The sequence below is a fragment of the Pseudorca crassidens genome, chromosome 9, assembly GCF_039906515.1.
Source record: "Pseudorca crassidens isolate mPseCra1 chromosome 9, mPseCra1.hap1, whole genome shotgun sequence".
NCBI lineage: Eukaryota > Metazoa > Chordata > Mammalia > Artiodactyla > Delphinidae > Pseudorca > Pseudorca crassidens.
The window spans coordinates 70,491,434-70,515,502 of record NC_090304.1 but is presented as its reverse complement, the minus strand read 5'-3'; the positions used below and the strand labels follow the sequence as shown (position 1 = coordinate 70,515,502).

The window sequence follows — 24,069 nt, the reverse complement described above, 5'->3', positions numbered from 1 at the left end:
GTTAATTTTAATATATTTGGTTTTACCCAATATGTCTAAAATATTATTTCTACACATATATTCAATATAAAAAATTATTAATGAGATAGTTTACATTCTGTTTAACATGCTAAGTACCAAGTCTTCAAAATCTGGCGTGTATTTTACATGTAGAGCACATCTCAATTCGGACTAGCTAATTTCAAGTGCTCGGTAGCTACTGCAGCTTGCAGCTACCATATGGGAAAGCCCAGGTCTAGACTCTTGCTTCTTGTCACATCTGTCTCCCAAGTCCTTACCAGCACTGAGTGATGTGCTATTTTGGGAAACATACAAGAAGTGAAAAACTCCACCTCTATATTCAAATTGCCTTATCTTATTAGAGGCAGCTGTGGAGCAGTGAAAGGAGAGTTGGGTTCCAGTCTCAGCTCTGATTTTCTACTTGTCAGGGATTTGGACACTTAGAGTGTGACTCAGCCCCAGTTTCCTCATTTTTTTTAAATGAATAAATATACTGCTGGCTTAATAAGATTTTGATTATAAAACATTCTGATCACCAACTATCTTTTTTTTAAACTGAAGTATAGTTGATTTACAGTATTAGTTTCAGGTATATAACATTCAAAAATTTTATTGATTATAATCCAGTTATAGTTTAAAATATTGGCTCTATTCTCTGTGCTGTACAATATATCCTTGTAGCTTATTTATTTTATATACAGTACTTTGTATCTCTTAATCCCCTACCCCTATTTTGCCCCTCCCCCTGCCCTCTTCCCACTGGTAACCACTAGTTTGTTCTCTGTATCTGTGAGTGTTTCTGTGTTGTTATATTCACTAGTTTTATTTTTTAGATTCCACTTATAAGTGATACCATACAGTATTTGTCTTTCTCTATCTGACTTATTTCACTGAGCATGATACCCTCTAAGTCCATCCATGTTGTTGCAAGTGGCAAAATTTCATTCTTTTTTAGGGCTAATGTTCAATATAAACTATGTATTTATACCACATTTTCTTTATCCATTCATCTGTTGATGGACACTTAGGTTGCTTCCATATCTTGGCTATTATAAATAATGCTGCTATGAACATTGGGTGCATATACCTTTTCAAGTTATTGTTATTGTTTTCTTTGGATATATACCCAGGAGTGAAATTTCTGGATCATATGGTAGTTCTATTTTTAGTTTTTTGAGGAACCTCCATAGTGTTTTCCACAGTGGCTGCACCACTTGACGTTCCTGCCAACAGTGTCCAACAGTTCCCTTTTCTCCACATCCTCACCAACATTTGTTATTTGTAGTTTTTGATGATGGCCATTTGACAGGTGTGAGGTGATAGCTCATTGTGGGTTTTTTTAAATATATATATATTTATATTTATGTATTATTATTTCTTTTAATTAATTTATTTATTTTTGTCTGCGTTCAGTCTTCGTTGCTGCACACAGGCTTTCTCTAGTTGCGGCGAGCGGGGGCTCCTCTTCGTTGCAGTGCGTGGGCTTCTCATTGCGGAGGCTTCTCTTGTTGCAGAGCATGGGCTCTAGGAACCTGGGCTTCAGTAGTTGTGGCACGTGGGCTCAGTAGTTGTGGCTCGCGGGCTCTAGAGCGCAGGCTCAGTAGTTGTGGCGCATGGGCTTAGTTGCTCCGCAGCATGTGGGATCTTCCCAGACCAGGGCTCAAACCCGTGTCTCCTGCATTGGCAGGCGGATTCTTAACCACTGTGCCACCAGGGAAGTCCTCATTGTGATTTTGATTTACATTTCCCTGATTAGCCATGTTGAGCATATTTTCATGGGCCTATTGGCCTTCTGTGTGTCTTCTTTGGAAAAATGTCTATTTAAGTCTTCTGCCCATTTCTTAATTTGGTTGTTTGGGTTTTTTTTATAGTGAGTTGTATGAGCTGTTTATATATTTTGAATATTAACCCCTTATTGGTTATATCATTTGCAAATATTTTCTCCCATTCAGGTGTTTGTGTGTTTTTGGTTTTTTTTTTTTTTTTGTCAATGGTTTCCTTTGCTGTGCAAAAGCTATTGAGTTTACTTAGATCCTGTTAGTTTATTTTTGCTTTTGTTTCCTTTACCTTAGAAGACAAATCAAAGAAATGTTGCTATGTTTTATGTCAAATAGTGTTCTGCCTATGTTTTCTTCCAGGAGTTTTACAGTTTCAGGTCTTACATTTAGGTCTTTAATCCATTTTGAGTTTATTTTTGTGTATGGTGTAAGAAAATGTTCTGATTTCATTCTTTTACATGTAACTGTTCAGTTTTCCCAGCACCATTTATTGAAGAGACTGTCTTTCCTCCACTGTGTATACTTGCCTCCTTTATCATAGATTAATTGACCATAGGTGCATGGGTTTATTTCTGAGCTCTCTATTCAGTTCCATTCATCTTTGCTTCTGTTTTTGTGCCAGTACAACGCTGTTTTGATTACTGTAGCTTTGTAGTATAGTCTGAAGTCAGGGAGCATGATACCTCCAGTTTTGTTCTTCTTTCTCAAGATTGTTTTGGCTATTTGGGGTCTTTTGTGTTTCCATACAAATTTTAAAATTATTTGTTATAGTTCTGAGAAAATTGCCATTGTTTTGATAGGGATGCATTGAATCTGTAGATAACCTTGGATACTTTGGACATTTTAACAGTATTAATTCTTTCAATCCATCTTACCATGGTATATCTTCCCATCTGTTTGGGTTGTCTTCAGTTTCATTGAAGACAACAGTGTCTTATAGTTTTCTGAGTACAGGTGTTTTACCTCCTTAGGTAGGTTTATTCCTAGGTATTTTATTCTTTTTGATGTGATGGTAAATGGGATTGTTTCCTTAATTTTTCTACCAGATAGTTGGTTTTAGTGTATAGAAATGCAACAGATTTCTGTATATTAATTTTGTATCCTGCAACTTTACCAAATTAATTAATGAGCTTTATAGGTTTTTGCTGGTATCTTTAGGATTTTCTTTGTATATTATCATGCATAGTATCATGCAAACAGTGACAATTTTATTTCTTCCTTTCCAATTTGGATGCCTTTTATTTCTTTTTCTTCTCTGATTGCTGTTGCTAGGACTTACAATACTATGTTGAATAAACGTGGCAAGAGTGGGAATCCTTGTCTTGTTCCTGATCTTAGAGGAAATCCTTTTAGCTTTTCACCATTGAGTATGATGTTAGCTGTAGGTTCGTTATATATGACCTTTATTTTGTTGAGGTATGTTCCCTCTATGCCCACTTTCTGGAGAGTTTTATAATAAATGGATGTTGAATTTTGTCAAAAGCTTTTTCTGCATCTGTTGAGATGAGCATATGGTTTTTATTCTTCAGTTTATTAATGTGACATAGCATATTGATTTTCTAATGTTGAACTGTTCTTGCATCCCTGGTATAAATCACACTTGATCACGGTGTATGATTGTTTTAATGTATTGTTGGATTCGGTTTGCTAGTATTTTTTTAAATTTATTTATTTTTATTTTTTTGGCTGCGTTGGGTCTTCATTGCTGCATGCAGGCCTTCTCCAGTTGCGGCAGGCGGGGGCTACTCTTTGTTGTGGTGTGCAGGGTTCTCATTGTGGTGGCTTCTCTTGTTGAGGAGCCTGGGCTGTAGGTGTGCAGTCTTCAGTAGCTGTGGCTCATGGGCTGTAGAGTGCAGGCTCAGTAGTTGTGACACATGGGCTTAGTTGCTCCGTGGCATGTGGGATCTTCCTGGACCAGGGCTCAAACCCATGTCCCCTGCATTGGCAGGTGGATTCTTCACCACTGTGCCACCAGGGAAGCCCCTGTTTGCTAGTATTTTGTTGAGGATTTTACCTCTATGTTCATCAGTGATATTGGCCTGTGTTTTCTTTTTTTGTGATATCTTTGCCTGGTTTTGGTATCAGGGTGATGCTAGCCTCGTAGATGAGTTTGGAAGAGTTCCTTCATCTGCAATTTTTTGGAATAGTTTCAGAAGGATAGGTGTTAATTCTTCTCTAAATGGTGGCAGAACTCACCTGTGAAGCCATCTGATCCTGGAATTTTGTTTGTTGGGAGTTTTTAAAATTACGGATTCAACTTCATTACTGTTAATTACTCTATGGATATATTTCTTCTTGCTTCAGTCTTGGGAGATTGTATGTTTCTAAGAATTTGTCCATTTCTTCTAGGTTGTCCATTTTATTGGTATAAAGTTAGTAGTAGTAATCTCTTATGAGCTTTTGTATTTCTGTAGTGTCAATTGTAACTTCTTTTTCATTTCTGACCTTATTGATTTGGGCCCTTTCTCTTTTTTTCTTGATGAGTCTATCTAATGGTTTATCAATTTTGTTTATCTTTTCAAAGAACCAGCTCTTAGTTTCATTGATTTTTTTCTATTTTTTTAAATCTCTATTTATTTCTGCTCTGATCTTTATCATTTCTTTCCTTCTAATTTTGGTTTTTTTGTTGTTCTTCTTTTTCTAGTTCCTTTAGGTATAAGGTTAGGTTGTTATTTGAGTTTTTTTGTTTGTTTGTTTCCTGAGGTAAGTTTGTATTGCTATAAACTTCCCTCTTAGAACTGCCTTTGCTGCAACCCATAGATTTTGGATCACTGTGTTTTCTTTGTCTCCAAGTATTTTTTTTATTTCTTCTGTGATTTCTTTAGTGACCCATTGGTTGTTTCATAGCACATTGCTTAGCCTCCATGTTTTCATGGTTTTTGCGGTGTTTTTCCCTTATAGTTGATTTCTAGTCTCATAGCATTGTAGCCAGAAAAGATGGTTGATATGATTTCACTTTTCTTAAATTTACTGAGACTTGTTTTGTGGCTTAGCATGTGATCTATCCTGGAGAATGTTCCGTGTGCACTTAAAAAGAATGTGTATTCTGCTACATTGGGATGGAATATTCTTTATATATCTATTAAGTGCCTCTGGTCTAATGTGTCATTTAAGGCCAGTATTTCCTTATTGGTTTTCTGTCTGGATGATCTGTCCATTGACGTAGTGGGGTGTTAAAGTCCCCTACTGTTTTTGTGGTACTGTCAATTTATCCCTTTATGTCTGTTAATATTTGTTTTATGTATTTAGGTGCTCCTATGTTGGGTGCATATATTTAGTGATCAAATAAGTAAGTACCTGTGAAGCAAAAAGCATGGGTCCTTAACCCCAGTCCCCTGCCTGTCTCACAGGTTGAGATAGTGCCTGTGAAGTACTTTGTCAATTGTGTATATGTGAATTACTAACATTATCAAATGTGAAAAATCTGGGACTCTGACCCAGTCTTGGCATTCATTTTATTTGTTGTTTTCCTTTAAGTAATTCAAAACTCACTAAAATATTCTAACTGATCAAAAGGATATAAAATGAAATGTAAAGCTTTCTTCCACCCCAGACACACAGTCCCCTCCCCAAAGACAACCATGGCACCTGATTTTTAGAATACCCTTTGGGAGATGTTCTGTGCATTTTATGGATAAATGTGCAGATCTCTGTGTGTGTGCGCACACGCATATATACATATCATTAGTTTATTCAGATGGAAACAGTCTCTGCACACTGTTCTGCTCTGTGCTTTTTCATTATTTTTGAGATCATCTAATATCAATGCATATAGATCTACCTCATTTTAAAAGTGCCGCTGTAGTATTCCCAAGTATGAATATTGATAATTTATTTAACCAGTTCTGACTTAATAAGAGATATATATTTGATCTCTGCTCCTGATTCCTGACACAGAGCTCCTAAAAAACCTAGTAATTTCCTGGGTGATAGCAGCAATAGGACCATCTTTTGTTATAATATTTGGTCTTAGTCCCTGGTTCCAGACACATAAGCTTCTAAGACCCTTGGATTCTCCAGAGTGATGAGTGGGTTTTTTTGGGGGGTTTTTTGTTTTTTTTTTGCAGTACACGGGCCTCTCACTGTCGTGGCCTCTCCCGTTGAGGAGCACAGGATCCGGACACACAGGCTCAGTGGCCATGGCTCACAGGCCCAGCCACTCCGCGGCATGTGGGATCTTCCCAGACCGGGGCACGAACCCGTGTCCCCTGCATTGGCAGGCAGACGCTCAACCACTGCGCCACCAGGGAAGCCCAATGAGTGTTTTTTCGATTGTTAATGATGTGACTCTTAGAAGATGAGGGCTCGTTTGCAGAGAAACCAACCATGTGATTAGAAAGTTGTAATTTTAGCCCCATCCCAGGAAGGGAGAAGGGCTGGGGATTGAGTTAATCACCAATTGCCAATGATTTAATCATGCCTATGTCATGGGATCTCCCCAAAAAACCCTAACTGAAGGGAGTTGGGAGAGCTTCTGGGCTGCTGAACACATGGAGGTGTTGGGAGGGCAGTGTGGCCCAAGAGGACATGGGGGCTCCACACTCCTTCCAACATACCTTGCCCTGTGGCATCTCTTCCATGTGGCTGTTCCTGAGTTGTATCCCTTATAATAAAGTGCTCATAGTAAGTAAAGTGCTTTCCTGAGTTCTGTGAACTGTTCTAGCAAATTATCAAACCTGAAGAGGGTGTCATGGGAACCTCCAATTTATACCAAGTTGGTCAGAAGTATAGGAAGCCTGGACTTGTGATTGGTGTCTGAAATGGGGAGCAGTCTTGTGAGACTGAGCCCTTAACCTGTGGAGTCTGCACTAGCTTCAGGTAGTGTCAGAAGTGTTCCTTGTGGAGTAAGAAACAGTTTTCCTTTACCTATGAACACATAGGTTGTCACCAGTCTTTTGCTACTGCAATTGACTATGCTGTGCTTCAGTGACAATCTGTACACTTATAACTTTGCATCTATGTGCCCTTATTACTTGTAGGATAAGTTCCTAAAAGTAGCATTTCTGGGTCAAGAGGTATGTGCTATTTAATATTTCTATAGGTTTCGACATGTTGCCCTTCAAGCAGAATATACCCATTTATAATCTCCACGGTAATGATTGGGTATAACTTCTGCACACTCGTGCCAACATAATGTTATCAAACTTTCTCATTGTTCCCTGTCTGATAGCAGCCAAGTCATTCAACTTTCCCAGCCCGGGTTTCACTGAGCTGTGATAAATGTGTATGACAGCTAGTACTTAACAAGTGTTACCAGTAGAAACGGTGTGTCTTGCTATTTTGCAGTGATTTTTCTGGTTGGGGTACAAGTACAGGAACCCGATGAAGGAAAGCAGCCTGCCAGCCTCGATCTAAACCTGCGTCTGTCCATTTTGTTTGGGTTTGGCTGATATCTGGGTGACTCCCCAAGGCCATTATATGGCAATATGGGGGAGGGGGAGGAGCTCCCTCAGGGAGGAGCTGAGCTCTTTGGTCTCTGAGTAACCAGGCACCAAGAGGGGGAATTACTACCTGAGCTAACAGGAGAGATAGGTACCCTGTAAATTGTATGCAAGTGTCGGTCATCAACACTAGTCATGGCATCTAAACCTGAAAGCCATTATTTGGGGTTTCTGTGTTGGCCCCTCATGAAGCTGTGTGTCTGAAATTCCAGGCTCGCTTGTTTCAGGAATGGCAGAAGTTAGGCAGGGACATGAATATATTAGTTGCAGCTTAAAACCATCCCATTTCTCCTCCTAGCTATTTGACTCTCAGCAAACTTGGGGCTGGGAAAGGGGTCTTGCCAGCTCTCCCTCAGCCAGACCTGTTGCCCCCTCAACTCAATACAGATCCAACCCCTTACTTTCCTGATCTCTCCAAATGGGCAGCAGTTCAACAGGCAGGACATGCATATTTGTTTATTTTATTTATTAAAGGAATTTTGCCTTTTTTTAAATTTATTTATTTATTTATGGCTGTGTTGGGTCTTCGTTTCTGTGCGCGGGCTTTCTCTAGTTGCGGCAAGCGGGGGCCACTCCTCATCGCGGTACACGGGCCTCTCACTATCGCGGCCTCTCTTGTTGCGGAGCACAGGCTCCAGACGCGCAGGCTCAGTAATTGTGGCTCACGGGGCTAGTTGCTCCGCGGCATGTGGGATCCTCCCAGACCAGGGCTCGAACCCGCGTCCCCTGCATCGGCAGGCAGGTTCTGAACCACTGCGCCACCAGGGAAGCCCTGTTTGTTCTTTATTCATTCTTTCATACAGGCATGTCGTGAGCACCTATGAAGCGCCAGACCTGTGCTGGACACTGGTGTTTCTGAGACGAATCGGAAACGAGTTCTCCCAGCAAAGATCTCACAGTCTAAGGGCAGATCTGCCACGCACCTGTGTGCTTCCTGCTGCTCCCACCACCCCGTCTCCCCAGTCCAGGCCAGAGACTGGCCCAGGTCTGGCCACACTCAGCACCTTAGGCTGTTCCCACCTGTTTGGGCTCCAGCCATGAGCTCTCCTGAAGGAGAGGTGCATAGGACAAGCACATGCGGTGAGCCCAGGGCCGTGCAGGTGAGGTGTGTAGATGATAAAATCGTGAATTCTGCTGCCAGATTGCCCTTCCTGAAGCCCAGTTTAGAGCATGCCATGCTTCTACTTGAATGCCATCCTAGGGCCTCACTGCCCGCGGATAATTCCTTCGGTTGATCCCCAGCCTGTGACAGATTCCTCATGGTATAGCCCATCTTTGTTTCTTACTCACCAGGTCCCAAACATGAGGATCCATCATGCTCCTCTAGGTGGGCTCATTTCTTTCTTAGCTGGGATTGCCCTTCCTCCCTTTCAAAATCTTATTCTTCGGGCTTCTCTGGTGGCGCAGTGGTTGAGAGTCCGCCTGCTGATGCAGGGGACACGGGTTCGTGCCCCGGTCCGGGAAGATCCCACATGCCGCGGAGCGGCTGGGCCCGTGAGCCATGGCCGCTGAGCCTGCGCATCCGGAGCCTGTGCTCCGCAACGGGAGAGGCCACAACAGTGAGAGGCCCGCGTACCGCAAAAAAAAAAAAAAAAAATCTTATTCTTCAAGCCTTAACTGTAATTATGTCTTCCCCATTCCCCAGCTCCTGCAAACATCCTGGCTTATTATCGGGACAGTTGAAGAATACCCCGATTTCCATCTCTACTCAGCCACTTACTGTGACATTGCACGAACTACCTAACCTCAGTGGCTTGACCTTGCTCCTCTCTAAAACGGGGGTGATGATATACTCTTCACCAGGCCAGCGCCCACAAGCCAGTGCCCTGCCATGGAGGAAGCGTGGCGAGTGTGGGGCTGGGCTCAATCACTGGTGGGTGGTCCCCACTAAAAAGGGGATGCGGTGAGATTGCTGACTCATGCAAGATGTGTTCGGAAGCCAAAGGGTTAAGGGAAGAAGGGCTTTTGTCCTCTCTGTCTACCCAGAGCTGGCTGTCTCTACACCCCCACTGTGGAGCCCCCTTGGGTGCCTCAGAAATCAGCTGTTGTCTACCTTAGCGTTTTCTCTTTGCTCTTCAACGTTTCTTTGAGTCTCAGACGGGGTGACCAGCTGTCCTGTTTTGCCCGTGACTGTGCTGATTTTAGCACTGAAACTCTGGAATCCTGGGAAGACTCTCAGCCCTGGGCAAACCCTGAGGGTTGGTCACCTGAGGCTGGTGACACACTGACGGAGAGGGGTGAGCAGTGGGGACTGCAGCTCCTGGACGGGTACCTTGTGCTCAGCCCTGCTGGGCCTTACATGTGTTGTGTCACCTCATCCTCACAGCCCTCCTCCTGAGGTTTCCCAGTCCTCATTCCACCGCGGAGGAAGCCGGGACTCTCAGCCGTGAACGCGCCGTCTCTAGGTCTCGACAGCTAAGAGGTCCCCAGGGTGAACCTGTGTGGATCCTCCCACATCAAGTATCTCCACCGCACCTCACCGCACCTGGAATAACCCTTTTGTGATGTGACTCATCACTTCACCAACCTGCTCCAGTACTTCTGAATTAGGACCCCTAAACTAGGCTTTCTGACTTCTAGTTTAGTTGCCTACGGTCTTGATAGGATGCTGATGACGATGGTGCTTGTTTCCTGGTTCTCATCTGATTATCACACTGGCTGGATAAGTGGCTTTCCAGACAAGTGAGATGAAAATGAGTTGTCCTGGGACTTCCCAGGTGACGCAGTGGTGAAGAATCTGCCTGCCAATGCAGGGGATACGGGTTCGAGCCCTGGTCGGGGAAGATCCCACATGCCGCGGAGCAACTAAGCCCGTGCGCCACAATTACTGAAGCCTGCGCACCTAGAGCCCGTGCTCCGCAACAAGAGAAGCCACCGCAATGAGAAGCCCGCGCACCGCAACAAAGAGTAGCCCCCACTCGCTGCAACTAGAGAAAGCCCGCGCAGCAACGAAGACCCAACGCAACCAAAAAATAATAATGATAATAAATTAATTAATTTAAAAAAATGAGCTGTCTTGATTAAGGTGTATCCTCCATGGCAGGCAATATCTGTCTCCCCTTTAATTGATGCTGTTGTCCCCCCAAATTGTGGTGTGAACAGTATTAACCTTTATTGTGATTTCAGGAAATATATCCTTCTTAAATAATACATTTTTAAAAGTAGCAAAGTGCTACCTCTGTAATGTACTTGTAAGAAAAGGAGTAAGGATTACTCCTTTTAGATTAGATTAGAGTATTAGATTCCAGCCTGTTGCTCAGTAGCTGGCTTCACCTGCCTGGTACTTTCTCTTTGAATAGTTCCCAAGGGGTGTCACCAGCTCTAGGAAATCAGGCTTTCCAGAAGCCCCTTGGTTCAGGTTCCAGTGACTTCTGCCCTGCTAATGTCTTCAGTTACGTGACCTCTTCCTTAAAGGAAGCGTTTACATCTTTCTGGGAAATTTGTAGAATTTAGTTTTTCTCTTCTCTCCACATAGAATTCAAGTAAAGATGAAAAGCAAGGTAAATTTTAAACTTTAAACTTTGCTCACCAGATATCTTGGTCTAATCAGGAGAACTTTAAATGATTTTTAAAACATTGTCTTATTATCAATTTAATCAATGTGAAAATGCAAAATGATATAAATGTATAACTTGGAAAATTTCTGGTGCCGTCCAATCTCTAACGGATAATCCCTGTTAATATAGCATATATTACTCCAACACTTTTCCATACTAAATATATACATATTAGCACATAGTTACACAAATGTAAGTAAGATTATAGCATATTGTTTTATTTTTTTTTATTTTTTATTTTTTTGCGGTACGCGGGCCTCTCACTGTTGTGGCCTCTCCCGTTGCGGAGCACAGGCTCCGGACGCGCAGGCTCAGCGGCCATGGCTCACGGGCCCAGCCGCTCCGCGGCATGTGGGATCTTCCCGGACCGGGGCACGAACCCGTGTCCCCTGCATTGGCAGGCGGACTCTCAACCGCTGCGCTACCAGGGAAGCTCTATAAATTTATTTTTTAACTGAGTAACATGTCACAGACATCTTCCCTTGTCTGCACAAAGTTCATTCTTGTGCATGGCTGCCTGGCATCCATTGTACACGTAAAATCTGATTTATTGCACCAACCTCCTTGAGTAGAACATTTGAGCCAGGTCTGACTATTGGCCTAGCCACTAAGTTTCTCTGGACTTGTTCGGGAATGATTTTAGCATGAGGTGCAGGAGTGGTTACTCATTAATTCAACTTTTTAAACAGTTGACAAGCAGTTTGCCTTTAAACTCTTGGAACTGTTCATGTTCCATCTTTGCCATAGACCATTTATTCCTACTTCTAGGTGTCAGGAAGAAGAGGAACTCTTTGTTCCTAAAACCTAGTTAAATGCCTGATTAATTTGTCAGATTAGGAAGAAGGTTTTCTAGTCAAAAGAAAATATAGAAGCTAACAAGGACCAGTTGGGCAGCTTCCAGCTGTGTCAGCATCTGAGAAACTTGGGCATGTTATTTTTGTTTTTCAGTTTTGCCATTTCTTGGGACGAAATAACTGAAAGGCTCAAAATGGAGGTCCCTAAGGCTATTAAAAGGGCTGCTACTCTCCCAGGAGACTGGTCTGTCAGTAACCTTGACTAACATGGTTAACACAGGATGTACATGTAATACAAATAGTTGATGATAGAGATTTGTCATTAGTTCTAAGTATGGTTTTCCAAATCTTACGGTAATCATAATCCCAGCTGCTCATATGTGAGGTCAGGGAAATCAGAAAATATAGATAAATAGATGATAGATCAGTAGTCACCAAGTAGAGTGGAAAAACTGTGGGTTTTGAAACAGACAGAACTGCATGCAAATCCCACCTTTGCCATTTCCTAGCTACATGGGCATGTTGCTGACTCCTGTAAAAAATAAAAGAGAAGGATTTTAAAATACATAATAAATAGATAATAAAGCAATGGACACATAAAGCCTTAAGTAAATTACAGTTCTCTTTGCTACGTGTGTATAAGCTTTTAGATGTGCCTAATTTTTCAAACCACCCAAGCAGCAACATTTCTATCAGATCGGCTCGCCTTCTTGCTGCTATAATTAGTCATTCACTTATTCATTCAAGAAACGTTTATTGGCCAATCACTATGTGTCAGGCATTGTGCTGGGTACAGGGAACACTGAGATGAAGAAAGCACCTAATTCCTGCCCTCCAAGAGCTGACCTGGAACTTGACCTCTGTTTTCTACCTGAGAGAGAGAGAGAGAAAAAGCAAATGCGACAAAATGTTAATAATTGGTGAGTTTAGGAGAGGGTATATAGATATTAATTGTACTTGGCTTTCAATCTTTCTGTGAGTTTAACATTTTTTAAAATAGGGTTGGGGAGAAAATATTTTTCTGTTACGTGGCAGCTGTATTTTTTTTTTTTTTTTTGGCTGTGACGGTTCTTAGCTGCAGCATGCGGGATCTCCATTGCGGCATTCAGGATCTTTCGTTGAGGCGCACAGGCTTCTCTCTAGTTGTGCTGTGCAGGCTCAGCAGTTGCGGCACACGGGCTGTCTAGTTGTGACGTGTGGGCTCCAGAGTGAGAGGGCTCGGTAGTTGTGGCGCACAGGCTTAGTTGCCCCATGGCATATGGGACCTTAGTTCCCCGACCAGGGATTGAACCTGTGTCCCCTGCATTGCAAGGCAGATTCTTAACCATTGGACCACCAGGGAAGTTCTGGCAGCTATAACTCTTGAAAGCCATTATTACCTCCCAGTTTTTCAGCATGGAACTTATCGGATTATCTCCAGCCACTTAGCCGAGCCTTAGGAGAGGGATGGTAATGGGATATCCTGGGGATGGGAGAAGACAATGAGAAAAGTCTGGAAAAGTAACAGGCATGGTTACCTGGAGCCACACAGCAGGGGCCCAGGGGCAACTGGGCACCCAAAGGGTGAGGGGCTAAACAGGAAGTAGAAGTGGAAACAGAGGCATGGGCTCCAGCTTGAATCCTGCCCTATTCACTATCCAGTCTCCAGCCAGCCCTGACGTTCTCTGTGTGGGGAGGGTGGAGGTGGAGGGAATTTGTCACATTCTGTACCCTTAACTGCCAACCACTGACCTTTGACTTGAGCATAGAGGTTAAATATCTGACCCTTGGAGTCAGCAGCCCTTGTGTGAATCTCAGCCTTGCAGGGTCAACCTGGACAAGCTACCTAATCCTGTTGACACTGAAGTTTCTTATATCCTTGATGGAATTGTAGTGGGTTGTGTGACACTTTAATGACGTGGCGTGTGTAAAGCAGTTAGCGCAGGGCCTGTGCATGGTACCTACTTAATAAAATATTTCATGACATATATTACCTTAGCCGGTGGCTCTGCTGTTCATCTACACACTCGTGCAGAAATCTCGGCTTGACGCCTCTTTGCCTCGCCCACTGCCACAGCTAGTTATCAGCACGTTCTGTCCTCTTTACTTCCAACTGCATCCTAAATCAGACCACCTTTCACTGTCTCCAAGGCTATGTCTCCATCTCCTATCTAGTCTCTGCGGCAGCCACCTGACTGTTCTTCCTGCCTCCACTGTGGCCCCCTCACCCCCAGATGCTCTCCACAGCGGACTTTCTCAAGCTTAATGGAGAATGTCACCTTCCCACCTAAGCCTTCCTATGGCTACCCATCGCCCTTGAGTAAAACCCACCCCTGACTCTCACGTCTTGACCCAAGTCCTGCCTAGCTCTCCAGCCTTGTCTCCTGAACTCGCCCCATGGCTCCCTGCATCCTGCGTTTTGGCCTTCTTTCTGTCCCTCAGACATACCAGTTCACTCTCACCTCACTCTCTGTAGTTGTTCCCTCTGCCTGAAGCGTGTGTCTTCGCGTGGCTACCTCCTCGACCTCCCTGTCGTTTGGGTCCCGGTTCATTTCCTCAGCGAGGTCCTCTCTGACCATCCTGTCTCATGCTGTGTACCACCTCCATCCCCACCCGCCACTAGTACCCTATTTTATTATCTTTAAAGCACTTGTTATCTAAAATGATCTCATGTGTTTATTTAACCCTTGTGTGTCTCCCTTATACAATGGAAGCTCTAGGGAATAGTGAATAGTAACCATGTGTTTTGTTCACTGTCCTAGCTTGGGCTGCCATAACAAAATACCACAGACTGGGGGCCTTAAGCAACAGAAATTTATTTTCGCACAGTTTGGGGGCTGGAAAGTCCAAGATCAAGGTTCTGGCAGGGTTTGGTTTCCGAGGAGAACTCTCTTCCTGGCTTGTAGACAGCTGCTTTCTCACTGTGACCTCAAATGGTCCTTTCTCCATATGAGCCCATGGAGAGAGAATGAGAGAGAGAGAGACTTTTCTTATGAAGACACCAATCCAGGGGACTTCCCTGGCTGTCCAGTGGTTAAGACTCCACGCTTCCAATGAAGGGGACTCAGGTTTGATCCCTGGTTGAGGAACTAAGATCCCGCATGCCATTCGGCACGGCAGGAAAAAAAAAAAGACATCCAACTGGAGCAGGGCCCCACCCTTATGACGTCATTTAACCCTAATTACTTCCTTAGAGACCCATCTCCAAATACAGCCACACTGGGGGGTTAGGGCTTCAACATAGAAAATGGGGGGGGGGGATACAAACATTCAGTCCATGACATTCACCATTGTAGCATCAGCATTGGAACCTAGAAGAGAGCCTGGCATGTGACAGGCACTCAGTAAATGCGTGCTAAATAAATGAATGTGTTACAGAAGTTCACTCCACTGTGAGTCCATGTGAGTGGTGCCAAGTCTAGCACTCCATCCCGCAGGTCAGGGCGTGTCCCTGTACATTCCCCAGGCAGCCATCAATGCCACGGTGGAAGAGGACATCCTGCTGTCGGTTGCATACTCCTGCCACGGCATCCCCACTATCGAATGGAAGTATACGTCCAACTGGGGAGTGCAGAAGATCGTGGAGTGGAAGCCAGGGACTCAGGCCAACATCTCCCAAAGCCACAAGGACAGGGTCTGCACCTTCGACAACGGCTCCATCCAGCTCTTCAGTGTGGGTGTGAGGGATTCCGGCTACTACGTCATCACGGTGACCGAGCACCTGGGGAGTAGTCAGTTTGGCACCATCGTGCTGCACGTGTCGGGTAAGACACCCCCAGGGGCCCCGGCGCCTCTCAGAACTGTGAGTGTGCGGAGGCCGACTTCACGATATTAAAAGAGACGTTATCTCCCCCTCCCCTCCCCCCGCCCCGTAGAGATCCTCTATGAAGACCTCCACTTTGTCGCTGTCTTCCTTGTTCTTCTCGCTGCCGTGGCTGCAGTGTTAATCAGCCTCATGTGGGTTTGTAATAAGTGTGCGTATAAATTCCAGAGGAAGAGAAGACACAAGCTCAAAGGTAATTCTCTGGGCCTTGTGATAATCGATTCATGGCTTGGATGGCCAAAGGTGGCCCTTGTCATCTTGTTCTCACCAAGAAACCACCCCCGGCCGATTGGCAACTCATGGATGTGTCTTTTGCTTTGCAGAAAGCACAACGGAGGAGATCGAGCTGCAAGATGTGGAGTGTTAGCCAAGGCTGGGCCCAGTTACATTCCTACCTCAAGAGGAAAACGTTATCTCCCAACGAAAGGAGCAAACACGGCCAGTCCACCCCGAGCCTCTTGTGCCACACACTGGTTCCTGATGGGACACCTGGATGTTGGCAAGGTTGACCGCCTGAGCTGGACTCTGGATTGGACGAAGGCAGTTCCAGTGGCATGGAGTTCAAAGAGGGAGGGGTGGAGGCTCTGAGCCAGAGCTGTGCTTGGCCGCGGCTCCCGGGCCATGCGGACGCATCAGCGGTGACCCCGTGCAGGCCCTGGCTGCTTCCTCACTACGCTCTGCTCTGGCGGGGTGATGGCCATTGGAGGGGTCCCCGTACCAGAGGCCAGAGTATTTCCAGATCACGTGTGCAGCCAGCACCACAACAAGCTCTCTGTGCTCCGGTCTTCTCTGCCTGTGGCCTCCTCCAGCCCGTTGCTGTGGGAGCTACTGTGAGAGCTGAGGCATTAGAGCACCTGCTCAGAGCAAGGGAAGGACCCCCCGTCCCCCACTCCGTGGCCTGGAGCTTTAGGGAAAAGAGTTTAATTTGTTCCACGGGGACCAGCATTGGGAACAAGGAATAGGGAGAAAATTATCTTTCTCGTTCTCTCTTACTCCAATGTTAATTAGATTTTCCCCTTCTACGGCCCCAGCGTAGGCCAGTGTGAGGAACAGTTCATCTCCACCATGGGCAGAGTCTGGCTTCCAAATGGCCTCCTGACAAGCTGGGTGACACTACCTGTGTGAAGGCTGGGCCTGCACGGTGGGAGGGACAACTGGAAAGTCAGCGCGGGCTTCGAATCTGTCCCCCTCAGCCACTCACACTTCCTGTCAAGTCAGAGCCTTGCTTGCTGCCAACTGGGCTGAGGAACACTTGACCCTCACCTACCTCACCCTCAGCGTATCAAGTGAGGCCCACAGTAGCACAGAGCACTCCGAGCAACGGAAGGAAAGCATGAGGACTCTTCCAGAGCCTAGAAAGCAATAAGCACTATGTTGAGTCCTGGAAAATGTAAGATACCCTGGGGTATTGGGGCTCCAGGGGAAAGTGGGGACTGGATCACAGCCGGCCTTGGTCGTTATTCTCTGAAGTTGTTGGCCACCGCGTTTGCCTGAGTTTCTCCATCCCAGCTTCCTTTCGGCAAGCTCTAAAGCAGGCGTGAATTTATCTTCCATTCTCTTCTCCCTCTCCAACATTCTTAGCTACAGATCAAAGGTACCATCCCGATTATTGGTGGAATTTGAGCTTAGTAGCTCTGTCCCCAGCCCTCAGCTGCAAATTTACCCACACAAACATGAAGGAGAGCCAGAACATTCTCTTCTCCCTCTCTTCAAGTCCCCAACGTCCACATCTTTTCCAGAAGTTACCTGGAGACGTTAGTATGAGGCTTTTTTGCCTGAATACTGAATCCGGGGTTACAGGAAGGGATCTTTTGGGGCTATTAGTGATCTAGAGCAGAGCTCCAAAGGCACTACTTGACTCAGAAGGTGAGAGAGCAGTTGATCTACACGACCGATTTGTAGCCTAAGTATGTGACACACAGAAGGGTCTCACCTCAGGCCACCTCCTGGACACATGTGTAAACACACACACCTACACCTTTTTCCCTGGACAGCAATCAGAGGAACCAGACCTATGCCACGAAGGATGGGTTTCTTATACTGGTCTCCAGTGCCGGGAAGAAGCAGGATAGGTGCCAGAGAGGGTCAAGGATAATCTGATCATTTCTTTGTCCTTTATCACACAGCACACCCATCAGCAGGAAACCGGACTGGATCTGGGTAGCTGCTAGAGCCTCTGTCCTCTTGACACTACCTGCTTTCCAGAACTCTACCTCTCAGCTTATGAGAAGTCAGGGGTGGTAATCTTTGGAATAAAAGGAGAAATGGAAAAGAACACCCAGCGAGAGGCACAAACCCAGATGTAAATTAAATCTGTGCCCCACCCCGCCCCAAATCTTCATGGAAGTTTATTCGCTCAGCTTTCCGTGTCTTTTTTGCACTTTTAAGCTCCCCCATCTTGAATATTCCTGTGGAAAGTTCTTGATTCTTGAGCCTGGGGGTTTTGTCTATTGAAAAAAAAAGAAAATGTTAAATCCTAGAGGTTTAGCCACTGAACATGTTAAACTATAAGTTATGTTTCAAGCTGTGAGGAGGAGAAAAAAAAAAAAGTTTTAAAGACTGAAATAAAGCCTGCAAACAAAGCTCTGGCCCTTTGTGTGTGAGCCCATCCCTGCGGAGAACTCAGAGGCCCTGGGAGAGGTTTCCATCAGCTGTAGACAGAAGCAAAACCCTCAGCCACAGCCAGGGACCTGACAGGTTTTTTTCATGACAATGGAGTTAATCACATTGATTCTAACCATAAACATTCTTCAGCAATTCAGAAAAGCCACACTTCATTAGCGCCATTATTCTCCCCTGTATTGTAACCAGAAGACTAATTTGAAGTTTGTCCTTCCGGAATGTGACTTGTGACTTAATAGAGTCCTTCCTGCTTCTAGAAGGGGCTGAAACGAGGATGCGGCAGTTGTTATCACCTCATTCAACAGATGCCAGAACTTTCTCGTGCTTTGTCGACAGAATGTCCTTTCAGAGATTGTGATCTAAGAAACCCAAAAGGGACACACAGTTCTTTCTCATTTCATGGTGTTCCAGGTATGCAAGGATTGCTGAAACAGAGCACCCCTGTCCTCTGGAGCCCGCATGAGATGCTAAATACTCCACAAGACTTCACGCTTGCTCTGATTTGAAATGGTACCTCACAAAGCTGAGGAGCTAAGGCAGTGAGAGATAAGAAGGTTACCAGGATATCTGGCTCAGTGCAGGGATGTAGAGACAAGCCCTGAGAGAGGATAGGGTTTGGAAAGGCTAGATAACTGTAACGAGGGCAGAGAAGACGCGGCAGAATAGAATGTTAGGAGATGGAACCAAGAGGAACCAAATGTGATGGGGTGAAACCCCGGGGCCCAGATGCAAATACAGCCCCCTTTGACAACAGGGGAGGGGAGACTGGGGGAAGGGAAACCCTCTCTCTGTCATCAGCCTTTATATATCCAGCATGTTTCTTCGCCCAGTTTCCAGGGAAGCCTCAGACGCCTCTAGTTTACTGAAAGCAGAGCAAATTCCTGTGGTAGTTGATAGTGTGTCGATCCAGAGCTCAGCTTCTATTAAGGGACAGTGCGAGTCTCCAGCACATGCACCTCTCTGCACACCCATAACCCACCCCACTGTCAACTTTTCCAAACCCTGAGAACATGGATACTGAGTCCACTATTTCCACTGCCTTTTATTTTATTTTTATTTTTTTATTAAATTTTTTTATTGGAGTGTAATTGATTTACAATGTTGTGTTATTTTCAGGTGTATAGCAAAGTGAATGTTATATATCAGTTATATATATATATATCTCCATTGTTTTTCAGATTCTTTTCCCATATAGGTTATTAGAGAATACTGAGTAGTGTTCCCTGTGCTATACAGTAGATCCTTATTAGTTATCTATTTTATATATAGTAGTGTGTATATGTTAATCCCAATCTCCTAATTTATCCCTTCCCCCCATGTTTCCCCTTTGGTAACCAGAAGTTTGATTTTGAGATCTCTGAGTCTGTTTCTCTTTTGTAAATAAGTTCATTTGTGTCATTTTTAAATTAGATTCCACATGTAAGTGATATCTCCACTGCCTTTATTTTAAAAAGTATTTATTTATTTATTTGGCTACACCAGGTCTTAGCTGCAGCACGCGGGATTTTTATTTGCAGCATGCGAACTCTTACTTGCGGCACGTGGGATCTAGTTGCTCCCTGACCAGGGATCCAACCCGGGCCCCCTGCATTGGGAGTCTTAGCCACTGGACCACCAGGGAAGTCCTTCCACTTCCTTTTCAACATTAGGTGGGTGTTTGGTTTAATTACAAAGGGGATGAATCGTTCTTTAAAATTAAAATGATATTGGAGTCCATATATAAAGTAAAAAGTAAAAGTTCTCTCTCCTTTTTTCCTATGCAATAGTTAAATTCGGGTGTATCCTTCTAGACTTGCTCACGCATATATGGAAATATCTGTCTATATATACATGGACCACAATATACATATTTAATCTATTTTCTTTTTAGGCAAATGGGATTCTATTATACACATTACCCTACAACTTGCTTGTTCTCCCTTAATGTTTCTTGGGCATTATTTCATGTCTCTGCCTATTCCTAAATATTCTTATTGCCTCCACAATGCAATTCATAGCATGGATACATTGTAATTGTTCACTGAAAAATTTTATTTCAAATGGTATATACAAAAATAAATATCTTGGGCAATCTTCCTATCACATCAGACTTGTTCCTTCAGCCAAGATGGCTTCCACTTGTTAACTAAGGTGCTCAACTCCATTGCCTATGAATCTCTTCCTCTTTCAGGAAATTCAATGCTTTATAATATTAAAAAAAATTTTTTTGAAATATAGTTGATTTACAATGTTGTGTTAGTTTCAAGTGTACAGCAAAGTGATTCAGTCATACACATATATATTCTTCAGATTCTTTTCCGCAATAGGTTATTACAAGATATTGAATATAGTTCCTTGTGCTATACAGTAGGTCCTTGTTGTTTACCTATTTTATATATAGTAGTGTGTATATGGTTTTTTTCTTCTTTGTTTTTGCTGTGCTGCACAGCTTGTGGGAGCTTAGTTCCCCAATCAGGGACTGAACCCATACCCCCTGCAGTGGAAGCGTGGAGCCCTAACAAACTGGACTGCCAGGGAATTCCCAGTAGTGTGTATATGCTAATCCCAAACTCCTAATTTATCAACCCCTCTCCCCGCCTTCCCTTTTGGTAACCATAAAATTGTTTTCTATGTCTGAAGTCTGTTTCTGCTTTGTAAATAAGTTCATTTGTATCATATTTTTAGATTTCACAAATAAGTGATATCATATGATATTTGTCTTTCTCTGAGTTACTTCACTTAGTATGATAATCTCTAGGTCCTTTCATGTTGCTTCAAATGGCATTATTTCATTCTTTTTTTATGGCTGAGTAATATTCCATTGTGTGTATATGTGTGTGTGTGTGTGTGTGTGTGTGTGTGTATATATATATATATATATATACACCATATCTTCTTTATCCATTCATCTATTGATGGACAATTAGGTTGCTTTCATGTCTTGGCTATTGTAAATAGTGCTGCAATGAACATTGGGGTGCATGTATATTTTTGCATTTTGGTTTTCTTCAGGTATATGCCCAGGAGTGGGATTGCTGGATCATATGGTAGCTCTAATTTTAGTTTTTTAAAGAACCTCCATACTGTTCTCCATAGTGGCTGTGTCAATTTACATTCCCATCAACAGTGTAGGAGGGTTTCCTTTTCTCCACACCCTCTCCAGCATTTATTATTTGTAGACTTTTTGATAATGGCCCTTCTAACAGGTGTGAGGTGATACGTCATTGTAGTTTTCATTTGCATTTCTCTAATAACTAGCGATGTTAAGCACCTTTTCATGTGCCTGTTGGCCATTGGTATGTTTTCTTTAAAGAAATTTATTTAGGTCTTCAGCCCATTTTTTGATTGGGTTGTTTGTTTTTTTGAATGTTTTATAATATTGGTGGGTTTTATGTAAAGTTTAGCAAAGACTGAATGTTGGGAGAAGGAGAAAGAGCACTACTAATGTATAATCAAAAGATTTAGCTTGGGCTTCCCTGGTGGTGCAGTGGTTGCGAGTCTGCCTGCCGATGCAGGGGACACGGGTTTGTGCCCCGGTCCGGGAAGATCCCACATGCCGCGGAGCGGCTAGGCCCGTGAGCCATGGCCGCTGAGCCTGCGCGTCCAGAGCCTGTGCTCCGCAGCGGAAGAGGCCACAACGGTGAGAGACCCGCGTACTGAAAAAAAAAAAAAAGATTTAGCTTCAGATTTGACCTTATCAAGTGCACCCACAGGTAGGTTAAATTCTTTTGATGCAAGACTCCTGGTTGTTCAGGCAGTTCTGTCCCTAAATATGCTAGGAAGTACTTTTCCCTCAGGTACCTCATGGTTTGAAAAGACTTTTTCTTACTAAACAAAGTGAACTTATTAAATAATAATTAAGTTTCCTGTTTTTATTCAATAACAATGCGTAAATGCCAGTTAGAATTCCCGGTCAACATGGGATTATCAGGAATACCACTTTGATTTCATGGTGTTCTGGCAAAGAAATCTGATGGTGAAGTTTTAAAGGATAAATATATGATTTCTGTGAGGCTTGTTACCACAGATCAGAGCTCTCTCTTACTGCCTCTTTGGGTCTCAAGGGGATTGGGATGGGACTACATGTAAAGAAGGTTAAAAGAGAAGCCATGAATAGAGTGGAAGAAGAGATTCTGCCACTGGCCTAATCTCCTTGGTATACTCAGTAAGTTATCAGGAAGTTTTCCAGATTATACGTTACTTTTCTATCTCAAACTTCTCCCTCATCTACCAAATTTCAGGCCAAGTATAGTCTGTTCTACAAAGCTCACAATCAGTAAATAGGGAAACGAGGACAGTATAACACGGAAGTTTTTCTGGTGCGTAAGCTAGGAAGCCGGAATACCGGGAGTAGAAAAACTTCTCAGCCATTTGAGCTCAACGTTTAGAGAAGTAAAAATGAGTGCCTGCCTCTGGGACCCCTCTGGCATAATTTTAGTCATTCTTTCAGATGTTTAGATTGGTCTCAGTTTTTCACTTTTACAGACCTCCTTGATAATCCTTACACAATGATCTTTGTGAAGTATGTCTATAGGATAAATTTCTGGAAGTGAACTTGCAGATAGGAAATAGCAAACTTTAAAGCAAAGACCCAGCTCTGGTCACTGACTTTTTTTTTTTTTTTTTTTTTTTTTTGCGGTACGCGGGCCTCTCACTGCTGTGGCCTCTCCCATTGTGGAGCACAGGCTCCGAACGTGCAGGCTCAGCGGCCATGGCTCACGGGCCCAGCCGCTCCGCGGCATGTGCAATCTTCCCGGACCGGGGCACGAACCCGTGTCCCCTGCATCGGCAGACGGACTCTCAACCACTGCACCACCAGGGAAGCCCTGGTCACTGACTTTTGAGTAGCACTTGTGTCACTGTGTTTGCAGCTTCGAAGAGACAGGGTTTCTCCATGGTGAACTTCGTCTTAGTTCCCATCCTAAAGTGAGATTCAGAGACTTGAATGTAGCTCCAAGTATTTAAGGTATCAACAAAGAACAGGAGTAGGAAAGTAAAAGTGAATGAAAGACCAAGAGAGAGGGTGTAGAAAGAGGTCAACCACAGAGAGTGGCTTTAAAAATAAACTGGAGAAAACAAATCTTCCACCCACAAATGCGCTACCTGTCTTTACCATTTGTAAATTTGAATATAGGACATGCTAAAACATTTTCTCCTAATGATAAATAAAGCTGATGTCTTAACCATTTTTCCAACTTCTAATTAGCCCAACTTTTAGAAAACAGTTGCTTAATGCTTTATATTCGCACAACACTTTAGAATTTAACATCCATTACCAACCATATTGAAACCTTTGAACCACCGCTACGGTTACCAGAGGCATCCTTGTCCCCATTTTATATTCATGGAAACAGCTTCAGAGAGGGTAACCCTGCCAAGCAGACACAGCTGAGCAGATGTAGAGCCAACATTCCAACACAGCTCCTTTGCCAGCCTATTAAATACTTGGTGAGGGACTAATTGGTTTTCTTCCAGCCTCTCTCCCAAATTCCACAGCACATCCTTCCAACTCCAGGTAATTCAGGTTGAAACATTAAGCTGGAAAATGTAGAGTTGCTGCCACAGCAACTGAGCTGCCTGCCATTTCCCCCATATTTACTTTAGTTTTCACTATTCTTCAAGTGGGAAGTGGCTATTCTCTAAACAGTGACTTAAGATAATGGGGACAGGAAGGCACTTGGAGATCTTCTTGGTCTTAAGTTATCCCGGTCCACTCAGATGAAGTGTAAATGAGCAGGTGGTAATGTCTATGCATGTATTCTCATCAGCTCTACTCAAAGTGTGGTCCTTTTACTGGTTTATAAGATAATCATAGAAACAGAAAATAAAACATTCAAACATTTTTATATTTGACAGCCATTTTATGTCTATTATAATAAATGGGGCTTTTATTTTGTATCTCAAAATTTTTCTAGTAATTAATTTTTATTGTATTTTACCAAAGTATCAATTTGCAATGGATGGAAATTAAAAAAAAAACAAAAACAAAAAACAGTCCTTTGGTGAAAGCTTGAGAATCACTGTACTGCAGTGTGAGCCTTCTTAAAAGACTCCTTATGTGAGTAGAAATGTACAGATTAGCTATTAATAAAATTA

At 43.6% G+C, this 24,069-nt stretch overlaps 1 protein-coding gene across 2 annotated transcripts in view; it reads left to right on the top strand.

Moving 5' to 3' along the window:
• VSTM5 (V-set and transmembrane domain containing 5) overlaps nucleotides 1-20,612 on the top strand; it is a 33,503-nt gene extending 12,891 nt beyond the window's left edge. The window contains exons 2-4 of one of the 2 annotated variants that reach the window (XM_067750723.1): nucleotides 14,987-15,313; nucleotides 15,425-15,565; nucleotides 15,696-20,612. In XM_067750723.1, the coding sequence (XP_067606824.1) occupies nucleotides 14,987-15,313; nucleotides 15,425-15,565; nucleotides 15,696-15,739 (512 nt within the window). In that variant the 3' untranslated portion in view covers nucleotides 15,740-20,612. Of the gene's footprint in view, nucleotides 1-1,714; nucleotides 15,314-15,424; nucleotides 15,566-15,695 lie in introns of those variants that run through there. The other variant, XR_010946237.1, reaches the window with a different exon arrangement.
• The last annotated feature ends 3,457 nt before the right edge of the window (nucleotides 20,613-24,069 follow it).